Genomic DNA, 16,321 nt, shown 5'->3' on the forward strand with positions numbered 1-16,321 from the left:
AACCCATACCAAAAACGAGGACCCACTGTACAGTACAGTACAGTACAGAATTCCATAATTTCTTGTGTAATGGTTAATAAATAAAGATTCTATACTTTGATAAAAATACAGTATTTTATTACATCTAAGAAATAATAAGTTTTGATGAGAGTAAAAACTTTAATTACAGGATATACTGTACACTGACTGCATGATTTGTGAGCATTTTTTTTTTTTGTATTTTTAAGTTAAGGCAATCAGTTTTTTTTTGGTAATACAGTATTACCCCGCCTAACGCGGTTTCACTTAGCGCGTTTTCGCATATACGCGGTGCCTTGCCAGAGCTGAACTTTCACTTAACACGGATTTTTTCCACATATACGCGGTGAGTGTCCGGCTCGAGATGCTATTTTTAGATTTTGCCCACGCGCCACCCGCCCGCCCGCCTGCCTGCCTCTCCCTCCTCCTCCCTCCGCTTGGGCAAGCCGCGCGGTAAGGTTGCGCAGTGTGTGTCTTTGTTGCGTTATCACTGACGTCATATGACGTATCGGACTGTGATTGGCCATGCATCCCTACCCCCCTCTGCTGCTAGCTGTAATTGGCTTAAAGTATTATGACGTGACCACCCCGGGGAGGGAGGGAGGGAGGAGAGACGACGCTTGACCTAGCCGCGGCAGTTTCATCCCTCAAGGCCACCCCGGGTTAACGCGCATCCATTGTTCCGTAAAATGGCTTCCGCCGGACCACCACCGCCCCCAGAGAGAGACCTTTCCTTACCTGGACCCAGCGGCACTAAGCCAAAGAAGACACGACGTTCATTAAGCTACGAGATGAAGTACCAAATTGTTCAAGATTTGGAGAAAGGAAGACGGCAAGTTGATCTCGCGCGCCAGCATGGCGTCAACGAATCTACGATTCGTACGATCAAGAAGGATGCAGCCAAGATCAAAGAGCACATGAAAATCACAAAGTCTGCAGGTGCTTCATCTATCAGGTATTGCCAGAACAGGGTGCTGGCAAAAGTGGAAAATTTGCTGGTGAGTTATTTGGTGCGTCAGGCGCGACGCAACATGGCGGTGGACACGCGCTCAGTGCAGGAGTACGCACGTGAGCTATACGCAGCAGTGTCACGTAAACTGGGAATTGCAGAGCCCAAACCCTTCAATGCTTCCTCTGGTTGGCTGCATAGGTTTAAGAAGAGGAACAAGATCACCAACATCAACATTGGTGGTGAGGAAGCGAGTGCTGACCGTGTGGCGGCTAGAGATTTTCCTCCGTTTTTACGTGAGATTATGGAGGAAGGACAGTACAGTGACGACCAGGTGTTTAACATGGACGAATCTGGTCTTTTCTGGAAAAAGTTACCTTCCAAGACCTTCGTTGTCCAGTCTGCCAGCAAGGTAAGGGGTCGGAAGTTGCAGAAGGAACGCATCACCGTCCTGTTTACCACCAATGCCTCCGGTACCTGTAAACCAAAGTTATCGGTGATTCACAAAGCCCGCAAGCCGCACGCCTACAAGAATATGGACATGAACAAGCTTAATGTCCACTGGCTAACCGCACGTAAGGCGTGGATGTCCTCTTCTCTGTCCCTCTTCTGGTTTGACAACTGTTTTGTTCCTGACGTGCAGAAATTCTGCGAGCAACAGAATGTTCCATTCAATATTTTGTTGCTCCTTGACAACGCACCTGGACACTCGCCCCTACTTATGGATCGTCACCCCAACGTAAAAGTGGTCTTCCTTCCTCCCAACACTACGTCATTAATCCAGCCCATGGACCAGGAGTTGATCTGCAATGTGAAAGCTGCGTACTCTGCAAAGAAGTTCAAGCTCCTGAACGACTCTACCAACACCAAGGATGAGTTGCGTAAGCTGGGCGACAGCGAGAGCAAAAGCGACGACGACAAGGAACAAGAGGCGGCGACTCAAGAACTTCTCGTCAAACAATTTTGGAAGAAGTTTAACGTTAAACAAGCTGTAGACTTCTTGGTGGAGGCATGGGATCTGCTGACTATTGCTACGATTCGTCACGCATGGAGACATGTGTTGCATGGCATACCAGGTGAGAGGAGGAGTGAACCTGTGACTGATCAGGTTCAGACTGTTGCAGTAGCAGTGGACCTTGCCAGAGAAGCTGCACTCAATATTACAGCTGAAGGCTTCTCCGAGACCACCAACGAAGACATCCTGGAGGTGATCAAAGATCCTGAAGTGACTGCCGACGAGATGTTGGAAGAAGAACACGCCAGTGAAGAGGAGGAAGACGGTGCGTCATTCTCCGAAGAACCTAGTTTAAGTCATAGTGATATTAAGTGTGTCATAGAGTTTACAGAAAAAATTAAGTCCGTCCTTTCCCGCGACAATGACGATGAACGCTATGAAGTCTTCCATACCCGACTGGTGCAGGCTATGGAGCCGTACATCAAGGTGTATCACGACAACATCAACACCAGCCGTCAGCAAAGCATAACCGAGTTCTTCGCCCGCAACCCACCACAGCCAGCCCAAGCCAGTGATAGTGAAAGTGAAGTTGACTTTGAGGGATTTGTCAGGGAAGCCCTGACAACTGTAAGTGACAGTGATGTTGATTCACCTAGTAATGGTGATTCACCTGAGGGCCAGTAATCTGCCCTCTGCCTCGGAACCAGCCTCCATCCCCGTATGCCGACCCATCTCTTCTACTACCGTAAGTGTTCCACCTAACTTTTAGTTTCTCTTAGGTAACCTTCATTTTTCCTATGTTAACCTTTATCTTTCCTAACCTAACCTCTTCTATATTACTTGTTTTTTCATACCATCATAAAGTTAAGATAGAATTTTTACTACAACATAGTTATGTGTCGTCAAAAAGTGGAGTTTGGGGGTCGGGCTGGGTTCTATTGGAATTAATCCCATATGTTCTGTTGTTCACTTAACGCGGATTTCACTTAGCACGGGACCCTCTGGGTTCAATTGACCGCGTTAAGTGGGGTACAACTGTAGTCCCATGTTATGATTTACAACAACAAATGCAGGTACCATGACAAAACAGTGTTCTTATACACAGTATTGTCCCATTTATTAAGACTATATGGTACATACGACTGCAGATGGCAGCATAGTTCTATCCAATTATTTTTGTTTCTGTTTTCACCTGTTTACCTAAACAGTATATATTTTATAAAGTGTACAGTTTTTGTGAAATGTTTAATATTGATTGGCTAATTATCATACTGTGAATAAATTCATTCTGTAGAAGTGCAATGATAATACAGTATGAGCACCTGGAAATGACTACCATTGATTCACTGCCTATTAGGAGCCATGCCAAAGTATCGTCTGTAAAGATCTCTTCTTACCACATTACTGTATTGTCTGGCATTTTCACAATTTGCAGTTATGCAATTAATAATTAAACATTCAATATTGAAATTACATTATTAATACTAAATTCTAGACCATAAAAAATGAGAGAAAAAATCAGAGGGGAACTCTGGCTGTGGTTGAAAATGTGACCGTACTTTTACCGTATAAACCCCTTCACTACAGGGACGGCACTTTAATATTTCATTTGGCTAATACCAAACAATTTTATTCAGCTCAGAGGGGTTAAGGAAGCCCATTCTTTATTGTACAGCACTGTACTGTTTTTTGCTTATACTGGCCTTTCCTAGAAATGCAACCTCTTGCATAAACAAAGGAAATCTGTATAAGAAGCATAAGACAGAAAATACAAAAAGACAGCCAAAAGGAGACAGGAGTTCCATGAGGAATGATGAGGTTGATATATTCAAAGTAAGTTTGAACGAGATTACAGTGAAAATTGAAAACAAAGAAATATAACACAATGTGGTGTGACTACATATAACCACAAATGGTTTGACCTATCTTTACCGAGTTAACCTAACCTGCTATCTTTCTAACTAATTTGGCCGGTGAAATCTTAAGTCATCGATTCATCATAATTTTCACTAATGTTTTATAGTTACTTTTCACACTTTGTCAGTTAGCCATAATTACCTGATGGCATATCTCCAAGTCGTACAATCTCTTGCAACCCATCTAGTCAGGTGCTTATACCCGATGACATTTTTCACAGCCTTTCCTCATGTCATTCTCCTTCTTTCCACATTAAAATTCTTGCATCTCTTGACACCAACTATTCTTCTCCTTTCTCGTCAAATGCCCAAACCATCTTGGCTTACTTCAATGTAAAACCTCATCAATACTCTCAATACCTGGGCACCTTAATTCTGCATAGGGTTCCCTATCTCTCATCATCATATTGCACATCTGTCCCACCATTCTCATTTAATTTCAACCAAGTCTACATCTGCCAGCCTCTTCAGCTGCCCTACATATTTTCTTATTGCCTATAAAGTCAGGTTAGAGTGACTTTACAATGAACTTAAAGGTCTATCAACTCTTTAAATTTCTTCCTGTCCAATCAATCATGATACAGTACAGTACACTGCATTTCAAACTCAACTTGGCCTAGCTATATCCCAGTAATTGATTGAACAAAATACTGTACTTTCAGATATTTGAAAAGTAGGTCACAGTGGCCTTGGATTAACCTAGATCACAGGTCCACAACCTGTATACAGTAATCGGCCACATTACAAACAAAAAACCAGAAATCAGCTGCAGCCATCACGCAATGTAATTATGCAATATTGTATGTTTTAAATTCAAAAGAAAAAAATAGCATGAATTTAAATATTAAAAATTACAATGTTGTACTGTTATAGAACTAAGCAATATACAGCATTCAGACAAGTACAGTTCTGGTATAAAAGACAAAAACTAAAGTAACCAATGGGTGGCAACAAACATTATTGCAACATAAAATTATGTTTTACACTGAACAACAGAGAGGAAATGGTTACTAAAACTCACATGAAATCTGAGACTGAATATCCTCTGCAATCTTTGTGGATCTGGTTCAAATTAAGTAAAAGCTGTTTCCACAAGTTCCTTTGTGTGAGTGTTAGTGAGCTTTGAGGAACAAATCTTGCTTTGAATCTCAGAAAAACTATGTGAATTCTAATTGTATCAGATTAGCTGTTTGCTGCATTAAGTGTTCAAACTGCCTTATCTTACCTTATCAATTTTGCCAGCCGTTCATAATGTATTGTCTAATGGTAGACCCAGCTATCATATGGCATCACGAAAATTGTGACCAAGTCCCAGGTTGCTGATCTGACTTTCTGCCTCATTAACACACAATTGCAGGGTCTCAATTGTTGCTCTTTCTTTAACACAACATACCCTGTATATATCGATTCTCACTCTTACTTTTTGTAATTTTTTTTTCCATTTCTGTATTTATTTTGGGTTCAATCCCCCCACCAGGCCCCTACTTGGGTCAGTGACCTGTGCCTGGGTGGGCTAATTCCCCTAAAAAAAAAATAAAATAAATAAATATAAAATACCTGTACTAATAAAAAAAAATGCATCATACTGGCCGTAAATACAGCACGTACTGTATAAATTTTCTGGCCACATGCGGTCGGATATACCGTATAAGCGTTGTGGACCTCCGACCTATTGTTAATTAGCTCTATATCTCTGGTTAGTAAACGTATCCGTTTTAACTTATCTGCCAATACAGGTTGACAATCCTTTATCCGAAATCCTTGGGGCCAGAGGCATTTCGGTTTTCGGAATTTTTCGGTTTTCAGAATGGTTAATTTTTTTTTATGTGTATTAGCCCACCCGGGCATAGATCACTGACCCACATTGGGGCCTGGGGGTCTAAAATATAATAAAAATTATAATAATAATAATTCATAGGTCTAAGTCGTGTTTCTCACTTTTGATCTTTTTTTCATTCTTGTATTTCTTTACTGTATTATTATTTTATTATTACAGTATTATTGTTATTATTATTATTAATTTTATTATTATATTTTATTATTATTATTGTAATCATTATTATTACATTTTGGTGTATTTTTATTAAAAATTTTATTTACTACGAATAATTATTATTATTATAATTATTATTACTATTACATTTTCACCCCCCCCCCAGGCCCCGATGTGGGTCAGTGATCTATGCCTGGGTGGGCTAATAATCCCTGTAAAAAATTACCCACAAAAAACTTTCGGTTTTTAGAGCTTTTCGGTTTTCGGATAAAGGGTTGTCAACCTGTACCAAACTCTGACATGCACTGGATAAAATGTCTGAGGAGGAAGAAAAAAAAAAGGAAGCTAAAAGCAATTAGTCACCGTCATTATGGGATAGTGAGAAAATAACAGTTGTCAGAGATGAAACATTCCCTATTGTCCTGAAGAGTTGAAGCTAATTCTCACTGATATTTAAATGTATCTCTCTTCAATTATAAAACCCACCTTTCAGATAAACATATCATAATTAACTGGTTTCTTATTATTCCCCAACTAACCCACCAAGAATCCGACTTGTAAAATCAACTGTAGCTACATCCTGGAACCCTCTGAAGATGTCGGCATAAAAATAAGTGACAATTCTGTTAAACATCAAGTGGTTTGAGTTTTCATGGTTATGTGACATGAGAAGAACAAAATTAAAAGTACAAAACAAAGTTCTCCTTACCATTCAATCATCAGCAACCTGTTGAGGCAGTCCTCCCCACAGCCAACTTCACCACGTTCGATCTCCTCCTTTGTGAGAGAGCAGTCACACACCATACGTCGCACCTCTTTGCTACGCTTGCTCTTCTTTCGCTCCCCAATGTACTGGTTCTCCACCAGATGTTGGAAAGATTTCATCCTCTCCTCTACAATACACTTATTCCTCATTGCCTTTTCTTCTAACTCAATTTGCCTTTTCTTTTCAATTTCCAACAACTCCTCAGCAGTTAGGTGTAGTTCTTCAACCCCACTACCAATTCTAGTGCCTTTAATATCTTGTTCATCATCACAAATAGGAACTTCTTCAACTTCGCTTCCAGTACTAACCTCCTCCATTTTTGGTTCACTCCCTGTAAGAAGAACCTCTTCAACCCTGCTTCCACTGCTATTCTCTTCATGTTTTGGTTGAAGATTCTCTTTATTGTTTTGAACTTCAGCTGCTAAATCTTCATTATGAAATAGTTTCACATCTTGAACCAGCTCATCTTTGGCTGAGTTAGCACCATCACCAGCCTGGATTTCATCAGTCTTACCCAAACTAGACACTTCTGAATCCAAATGTTGAGTAGATTTAGAATCACTACTGTGAAGACCTGAGCCTAAATTGTCCAGTGAACTTTCAGGACACTCTTTAATTATGTCCTTATTTCTATTCATGCCAAAATCAGTCTGAGGACTTCTCATTTGTTTCTCAAACTGGCTAAATTTTGAAGAAGTTGTAGATTCTGGCCTTAACATAGTCAGAGCTGGTATGTCAGTAGATGGACTGTCGAACTCAGTTTCCCCACCTATTAATGGAATAGATGATGCACCTACTGTAGGCGGCATAAAAACATTAGAAAACTTCAAATCAGTAACTCCACTGCTGTCTCCTTTATATTTAAAAATATTAATGGAATCCTTAGCCTCCTTCAAAAAACTTAGCTCTTCTTTCAAAGCTGTTTCATGAGGAAGCTGCACATCCTCATAAGCCGTGTGTGTATCTTTTTGACTTTTCAAAGTTAACCTTGACTCGGTACTTCTCCAAAATAATTTTTTTTCATTATTATCTTTAGAAGCTGACACCGGAGTTTCTTCATTTGGTGCAGTAGAGTTATCGTGAGGTCTGCGGATGGCACAACTTTTTTCATTCCTTCCAGGATATGCCCCTGTCGGGAGGGGTATATCTAATGCAGAAATTGAAAAACAGTCAACAGGCTGTGAACCTCGAGACACCCCTACAACACTGTTACCTTCTTCCATTTTTGGCACATCCACATTTGGCACTTCTATCTCAGTTGCTTTCTTTTCTTCTGTTTTTCTTCTTTTTCTTAAGTCATCATCTTTGGGTTCAATTGGCCGTTTTCTCTTCTGACCATCATCAGAATCAGGGTCCACACTGTCAAGTTCATTTTTCGAGTAATCTTCTCTCCTTTTCTTCATTTTTGGAGAGTTCAGCAGATCCCCTTTGTCATCATTTTGCTTTTCTTCATCAACTCTGTCCCTCTTTCCTTTTGTTTTAGAACTTGACTCAACTTCAATAACTTGCCCTAATCTGCTCTGAGCCTCCTCATTCCAGCTCTGAGTATCTTCATGAGGAACTACACCTGTCTTACTAGAACTAGAATCTTCACATAACACATTTGTATCTTCTGCAATGTCAGTTTGACCTAGTATTGTCGATTCCATTTTCAAATCAATTACTTTCTTGACTACTTTCACTGATTTTGAGACCTCCACTTTAGAGAGAGTTTCACCAACATCCTTTGTTCCCTCCCCCAGGCCCTTACTCAACACGCATGCTGAGCTGCGTCCCCTGCGTCTGGACGGAGTGGGACTATCACTATCTGTGGACTCGGTACTACTATCTTCCTTGACAGGCCTTTTCCTACCTTTGGGTGACTTTAAACTTTTTGCATTACTATTTGTTTTATCCAATTCTGACTTGAAGACATCAAAATCTTTACTTTCTTCCTCTACAGAGTCAATCTGAGGTTTATTTGACTGGGGTACACTCTCTTCTCTGGAACCCATCTCTTTATTATGACATACATCCATCAAAGCATCTTGTTCCGGGACTCTAACTTCACAATAATCTACAGAGACAGAATCAATGCTTGAGCTAGTATCAGGGGAGATATGTAAACTAATGTCTTCTGAATAAATATCACCATTTGTAAGACTCTCCATTTCCTCATTTTCTACTTCCTTGTCGAGTTCATCCACAGTCTCACTCTTTGCTCTTATAACAAGTTTCTGATCCTTCAGGGTTGTTTCATCTTTTATCTCATCATAATCTACCTCTGCATGCAAAGTGCCACTTTCTTCTTCGTTTCCAACATCTACACGAAGAGTGCCGGTAACACTTCCTTCATTATTTCTACCCTCTGAGAGAAAACTATTACTTTCTTCATCATATTCACCCAATGATTGCAAATTATCATTTTCTTCATCATTTCCACCCATTGATTGCAAATTATCATTTTCTTCATCATTTCCACCCATTGATTGCAAATTATCATTTTCTTCATCATTTCCACCCATTGATTGCAAATTATCATTTCCTTCATCATTTTCACCCATTGCTTGCAAATTATCACTTTCTTCATCATTTCCACCCATTGCTTGCAAATTATCACATTCTGCATTTCCACCAATTGCTTTCAAATTATCACTATCTTCATTATTTCCACCCATTGATTGCAAATTATCACTATCTTCATTATTTCCACCCATTGATTGCAAATTATCACTATCTTCATTATTTCCACCCATTGCTTGTAAATTATCACTATCTTCATTATTTCCACCCATTGCTTGTAAATTATCACTTTTTTCACTATTTCCATCCATTGCTTTTATATCATCACTTTCTTCATTATTTCCACCCACTGTATACAAACTAGAATTTTCTTTATTATTCTCACTGACAGTTTCATCACTTAAAAATTTTTCTCCATCACTTGTAGCTAGATCACTACCTTCTTTGTCATAAATGCTTGTTTCACTATTAATTTCGTCATCTATATCACTTTCATTAATATTTTTTTCTTCGGTGTAATTTTGCCTGCCTTTTTTGTCACCTTTGAATGCTTCACTGGTTTGTTTTTCTACAGGAAATTCACTGTCTAAGTCCTCCTCTACATTTTCACTGTCTTTACTGTCACTTTCAACACTAACTCTGGAAGGGTCATTGGTAACTTCCACTTCTTTCTGGACAGATTCCACTGGATTTGTCTTGGGGTTGACATTTACCAGTTTACTTTTATCACCTCCATTGTTTGCTCCATCAGTCCCATCTGCATCACCTCCCTCAACATTCATACAGATTTTTTCTTCTGAAAGAGTGACAGAATTCCCATCTTCACTTAGGATTCCACTATCACCCATCGCCCCTTCCCCTTCACTCTTTTTGCCTTTGCCTTTTTTTCGTCCTCGTTTTTTGATGTCTTTGGGAGGACTTCCCCCCACCTCATCCTTCTTTGCACTGCTTCTTGTTCTTCTTCCCATTTCGCCAGTTTTTTCACACTCGGATTGTGCGTTACGGTCAACAACTTTTTCATTCTCACTCTCAAGGCCATTTACTAGAGCTTCAGATTCTGCAACAAAAACTACAGTGGACACAGCAGCCTCAGATTTTCTGGATAGTTCTTTTTCGTCAACTGTCAGTTCCAAAATTTTAATGGAATGAGCATCCTTTTTATCAGTTTGTGATTGACCTGCTGGGACCTCTGGTTTATTCCTTTCAGTTCTCTCATCACTATCTACTTCATCACTTTTTGCCTCACCACTCTCTTCACTACGACTGTCCTTTCTCCTCCCAGCCTTTCGAGGACGGCCAGGGGGAGATGCTAAAAGAGTGGGCGTGGGAGTCTCTGGAGAGGCTAAGCCAGTGACAATTTTTTTAAAACGGCCATCCAACTCATCATCAGCAAACCGGGAGTTTGGTTTTCTTGCCCGTGACGATCGTCGTACAGGGGTGTTGCAGTCTCCCGACTCCCCATTCATCGTGCTCACCAAGTGTCTGCCATTCAACTGACACAGATATACTGTGTTTGTTCTCCAGCCACTCCCTATAATACAAAAGAAGAGAAACATGAATAAGTATCTAAAAATACACATCTAATAAGAATTATATATACTGTACTGTACTGCATTTCCATGTCAAGACTGTTTTAAGCCAATTTTCTGATCCCATGGCATGATTCCTATGACAAGAGGAAAAGCTTATTCCTACATAATTGTTTTTTCTTCTCCATTATACTGCCTTTTACTTCTCCAACTGTAAAGATAGGCACCCAATCTGCACCTGGGTTACCCGGGAATGCCCCAATCAGTAGCAGGCCACAAGACTCAAACCGGTGATTGTTGGGTCGGGAGGGAAGTGCTATGTCCACTCAGCTGCCAATCCCATACACACTCATGATTAAAATTATCCTAAAAATTTCTAGACAAAAATCCTGAAACTCACCATTTGCACAACAGACACTGCATTTCGCATTCCCAGATCTACAGCATCTTCCTATAAGCAGAGTTAAATAACAACCTCTGCACTACCCATGAAATGAAGTACTGTACCCTGTACCATAAATTCTCAAACTACAGTGATCCATATTCTAGAAATAATATGAATACACGAATAAAGAATACGAAGATAGAATAATAATTCGTGCATTTTGTTTTCCATATACTGTACAGTACATCTTCAGAATGAGCAAGGAAAACTTCATTGTAATGTTTGGTAGATTGGCAGTGCATGTTAGAGCATGACCGACATTGTTTAAACTTGCAACCACTCCATGGATGAATGTAAGACAGTAAAAGCACTCAAGTATTTACAGAGGAAATACTATAAATGCAACATCAATTTAAGTACGGACTTAAATTGAGTTTTGTGAAGATTAAATTACAGAAATAACCAAACCAGCAGTGAAATATGAGGTTGAGAATTTTTTGCAGCTAGCAGTCACAACACCAAGAAACCGCAAAATATGTTAGATATATTGAAACAGTATGATTAGCAACATATCTGTTCAAGCTATCTGAAGTATTCACTTAAAGGCTAACTAAATCGGTACATCTTACTAAAACATGTTAATAGCAGCAGATGATACAGCAGCCAAGTCCCCTTTCCATTTCATCTTTCAACACTTCAGCTCAGACAGAATATTACTTCTGTACTGCATTTTGTTTTCCATATACACTTCTGAATAAATAAGGAAATTTTGGGCTATCTGGGTGCTTCATAGACTGGCAGTGCATCCTTGGTTAGGTAGGCCGGGTTGTTTTGTTGGTTCATGCGCATCGCCAAACTACAGTACTGTACAGAACTGTAATAGGAAATCCTACCTACTATTATTAATATGTTTGTCCTCTTTCAGGATATCATTACTATTATTAGTTATACAATATCTATGGCAACAGTGCTGCTGACAGCTGCCCAGACACAGTTCACAACAGCAATGCTAACAGCTGCCCAGCTGTTCACAACAGCAATGTTCATAGCTGCCCAAAGACTGCTCACAACAGCAATGCTCACTTCTAGAAACACCCAGTTTCCCAGTAACCACCAGAAGTACATGACTTCAGTTCACGTCATATAACATTTTGTAATTTCGCAGCGTTTGAATTGACACGTGGGACTGACTACATTGTTCCCAAGTAGGCATTTATCTTTCACTTCCTCAGACATGCGAGCCTCCCAGCCTACCTTCTCCGCTTTTGTGATGAAGGGATCTTGCCCTTGGACTTGACGTGTCTCACCACATTTTTACCCCCCACCCCCCCAAGCTCAAATGTAGTAGGGGACTCTTGACCATCATCAAATTCGTGATCAATTACTGGAGGCAGTAATAATAATTGTACGTACAGTAAATAGTAATAACATGTTAAAACATATGTCCTGTACCTCACTGCCTACAAATCAGTGTTGATTACCTCGTACTGCCAACTTCACCCCACTGTGTCACACACACGCCTCTTCATGCGCATTCTCGACTTCCTAGTTCCTGTGATGCCAACCTGTGGTAAGTACATGTACTTTTTATATAATGCATGACCAGTTTATAAGATTAGAATTTTTTTTTCATTTTCCCGAATACAGTATACCCACGTGGGGAAGGGGTGTATGACTATCATAGTCCAGGAGCCTAGGGACTAATCAACATCCTGCATTACACCAAAGAAAAATTCACAGTTATGAGGGTAAATGCATCAGTAATACTTCAACATATAGTACTAGAACCACCCTAGCATTTCTTATCCGTTTTCCTATATTTTTGCTTATATAAATTTTAAACACGTAAATACATGTACAGTGTACTGTACTGCAGAAACAGATGGGAGAATTAGAAAATGCAAATGTGAAATTCAGAATCCCACTGAACATTAATATGAAGAACAGTGTCGAGTAAGTTGTTGACATATGGCAGCCTGGAGACTAACAAAAACCAATCTATCCTAATAAAATATAACAAAATAATTAGGTTGATCTGTGATCTTCCATAAAAGTTTTAATGCCTTACTCTTACAGGAAGTAGGTAGAATAAAACTAAAGTGTGACAATCGGTGGGAAAGGGTTGAGATAGGTTTTAACCCTTTGGCTCCTGGGTTCCCCTACGCTGCATAAAATCCCCTGAAAACGTGAGTGGTTCCCATAAGAATGACTGCACATTAGGGACAGTGCAGATACAGCACAAGGTGTACTAAGCCTTCGGTACACAAGGAGGCAGCATGGCCAGTACTGCACTCGACCACATTCACTTTCTTAAGTTGTAAACTTGGGTACCCATTTACAACTGGGTGAACTGGGAGCACCTGGGAATCAAACCACTGACCCCTGAAACGAGACGAGCGCTGTATCCATTCAACCATCACACTAGAATATCATCTACTGGTAGGCAAAATAAAATTCTAAAGTGCAACAACTGTCAGGAAAGGATTAATGTGCACATTGTGTTATTCTAAGTTTGTTAAAAAAAATTATTCTTGTCCCCCACCTGTGTCTGAACTTCAAATGGGGCTCAGCAATTTGTTTAGAATATATATATATATATATATATATATATATATATATATATATATATATATATATCTATGATTATTATTAAGATGATTTAAGTACAGGATACCTCATGCCACACTCCATAAGAAAATCAATATTCTTTTTACTTCAGTTGAGGATAACTTAAATGGCCAAAGAGGTCTGCTGGATTCACATCGCTCAATTTCTTCAACTGGGGTCAACTACAGTAAATGGTTCTTCAATGCTCTTAGTAAATGTCAGATTTCAGATGACCCCATGAGAAGAAATTGAGAAGGGTGGGGTCTAGTGACAGCAGTACCCAATCAATTGGTCCTTGTTGCTCAATCTTCACTGATTTGCTATGATTCTCTAAACCGGAAAACAAAACAAAAATTTATTTTCTTATGGTGAAGACCTCGGAGACACCCTGTACAATACAATTCTACCAATGTAAACTTAAGAAAGAATAAATTTAGGAAAAATCCATAGCCATCTTTCCTCCCTACACATACTTTAGTACAGTATACATAGATTTTCAATACCAAATGGATATCACATTTGTAACATGAATACAGTAAATGAATTTCAGCTTCTCCATAACAAGTCTAACCAAATCTAAACTACAGCATTGGTTTACCTTTAGTTAGATTACAATGGCTCATTCCAGGCAGTCAAAAGCCCTGCCACAACTAATCGTACATAGATGAAGAATTGGCATTCCTTTAGACATTTTATATTTACAGTACTTTCAATAAGTTCACACCAGGGTTTTCTTTGTTCTGCCTCCAGGATTGCATTATACTGTATGCCTTTAAAACTTTTGGAGTAAAATGGCAGAATCATTCTCCACCTTTCTCTCTGAGTACTAAGTAGCTGGTGGAAGAGATATATTGTATTCAAAACAATATTCATAAGAGTTACAGTTTTATAATTATATTTGCCTGCTACTAATTACCCTTTAGTTCCCTAATCATTAGAAATCTGTCAATCATCACAATCAGAGATATGAAACATTCAAGGGTAATAGTTAAGGACAATTGCTTGGACTTAATAGGAAAATTTGCAACAATTTTGTTTACAAATTACTAAACATTCCTTTACACTAAAGTAACTGGGTTATGTTAGAAACAAAATACCCCATAATAAAATCAGTTATGCCAGTCTATGAGATACAATACACTAAACTATTTATGAAAGAAGAGATGATATAATCTAGCATGATCAATGATTAGCTATTATTTAGTTACATTACATTAGTTTGGTTCATGTTATTTTTCACAAATGGTTTAATTCTAGTTATTATTCATAAATGCTCTTAACATTATGTGCTGCACATATAGCTATATACACAACTCCATAATTCTAAGTGAATTCAAATTTCGAACTTGTAACAGCTCCCACCAATTTCTGCACCAAGAAACAGTGTTTAGCAATTAAGAATACAAATCTGAAGATTATCTCCTTACAAGTTCAAGCAAGTCCTAAACTACAGCACAATCAGGTGCTAAGTTATATGAAAACATGTTTTTTTAACATTTAAGTCATTCACAAATGGAGAAGGAATCATAAGCCTTAATACATGTATTGGTAAACTAATGCACTAAAAACACATTTAAATCTTTCCAGTAAAAATTTATGCTATTCCTTCATGTAATTATACAAATCAATGCAGTAATGAATAACAGCTACCTTAGTGCTAAGTTAATCAAGTGAATACATACTTAAAGCAAGTTTCCAGGATACTGGTACAAGATTAATTTCCCTGGTTTCACCCCTACAGCTACATACAATAGTCCTAGGTGTGCAAGATGCAACAAAGCAGTACAAATAGGGTCCTATCTTCCCTGCAAGTGAAGGCCAGTCATTCAGAGACTGATCCAGTCCTCACCAAATTACATGCCTTGTCTCCTGGTTGAATGATCTGTATGGCCATTGTGAGGGTAGTATCAGATGTGGAGGAGTGTGGCAGAGGGCCGCGTGTGGTAGCGGCAGCAGCAGCGGCGTAAGTCTAGCAAATGGTGGGACAACCGTGGACCAACCAGGAGACCTGCACCATGGATCTCCGCCTCCGCTACCGTCCTCTCTCATACATTTCTAACTCGCCTGCCGCCAAGACAGAAACTTTTAGATGTAATGTTGCTAGAGATACCTTATCAATGTATTTCGACCTGTCTCATTGCCGTAAATCCGGCGAAAATTCTCTCAAGCGCGCGAACGATTCTTGTCAATGGCTGAGGTAGACAGGTCGCAGGCACCTAACTAGCAACCCTTGCGTTCTTTTGTATTACTATGTTATCTTGCCCCTAAATACGTTTACATCATATTAGACAGCATCCTTATATATTCACAAATACATTAGTGTACTCACCTTCAAATTATCGGTGTTTATATCATAGGAAAGAAAGTATATCGGCGGGTGTACGGCGCGCGGCTCTACTCCGCAGGCTCCCCTTGCTCATCTGTACACATTCAATATGGCCGCGAGTCACGTGACCAGTCCATGCCTGGCGCCTGATTTAAATGTCCGTATATCTCCCTCCATGTATTTTGTTATTTATAAATCCATGAATTTAAATTCTATAATTTTTGCTTACACAATGTTATACTATTTATGACATAACTCTCCTTACAAAAATATTCGAAAATAATTTTCATGCATTTCTTCTTTATCAATAGGAAATTTGTATACAGTACAATAGTTGAAAACTCTCTCCACACGGAGAAGAAAAATAATTGCAGA

At 39.2% G+C, this 16,321-nt stretch overlaps 1 protein-coding gene across 8 annotated transcripts in view; it reads right to left on the reverse strand.

The window, feature by feature from the left end:
* LOC121869854 (probable histone-lysine N-methyltransferase CG1716) overlaps positions 1 to 16,044 on the reverse strand; it is a 96,780-nt gene extending 80,736 nt beyond the window's left edge. For 4 of the 8 annotated variants that reach the window (XM_042371926.1, XM_042371996.1, XM_042371866.1 and 1 more), the window contains exons 1-3: positions 15,950 to 16,035; positions 12,495 to 12,578; positions 6,541 to 10,630 (exon numbers count right to left, since the gene is read on the reverse strand). In XM_042371926.1, the coding sequence (XP_042227860.1) occupies positions 6,541 to 10,565 (4,025 nt within the window). In that variant the 5' untranslated portion in view covers positions 10,566 to 10,630; positions 12,495 to 12,578; positions 15,950 to 16,035. Of the gene's footprint in view, positions 1 to 6,540; positions 10,631 to 12,494; positions 12,579 to 15,469; positions 15,685 to 15,949 lie in introns of all 8 variants that reach the window. The other 4 variants (XM_042371614.1, XM_042371709.1, XM_042371789.1 and 1 more) reach the window with 4 other exon arrangements.
* Positions 16,045 to 16,321: the final 277 nt, after the last annotated feature.

The sequence above is a fragment of the Homarus americanus genome, unplaced genomic scaffold, assembly GCF_018991925.1.
Source record: "Homarus americanus isolate GMGI-L3 unplaced genomic scaffold, GMGI_Hamer_2.0 scaffold51859, whole genome shotgun sequence".
NCBI lineage: Eukaryota > Metazoa > Arthropoda > Malacostraca > Decapoda > Nephropidae > Homarus > Homarus americanus.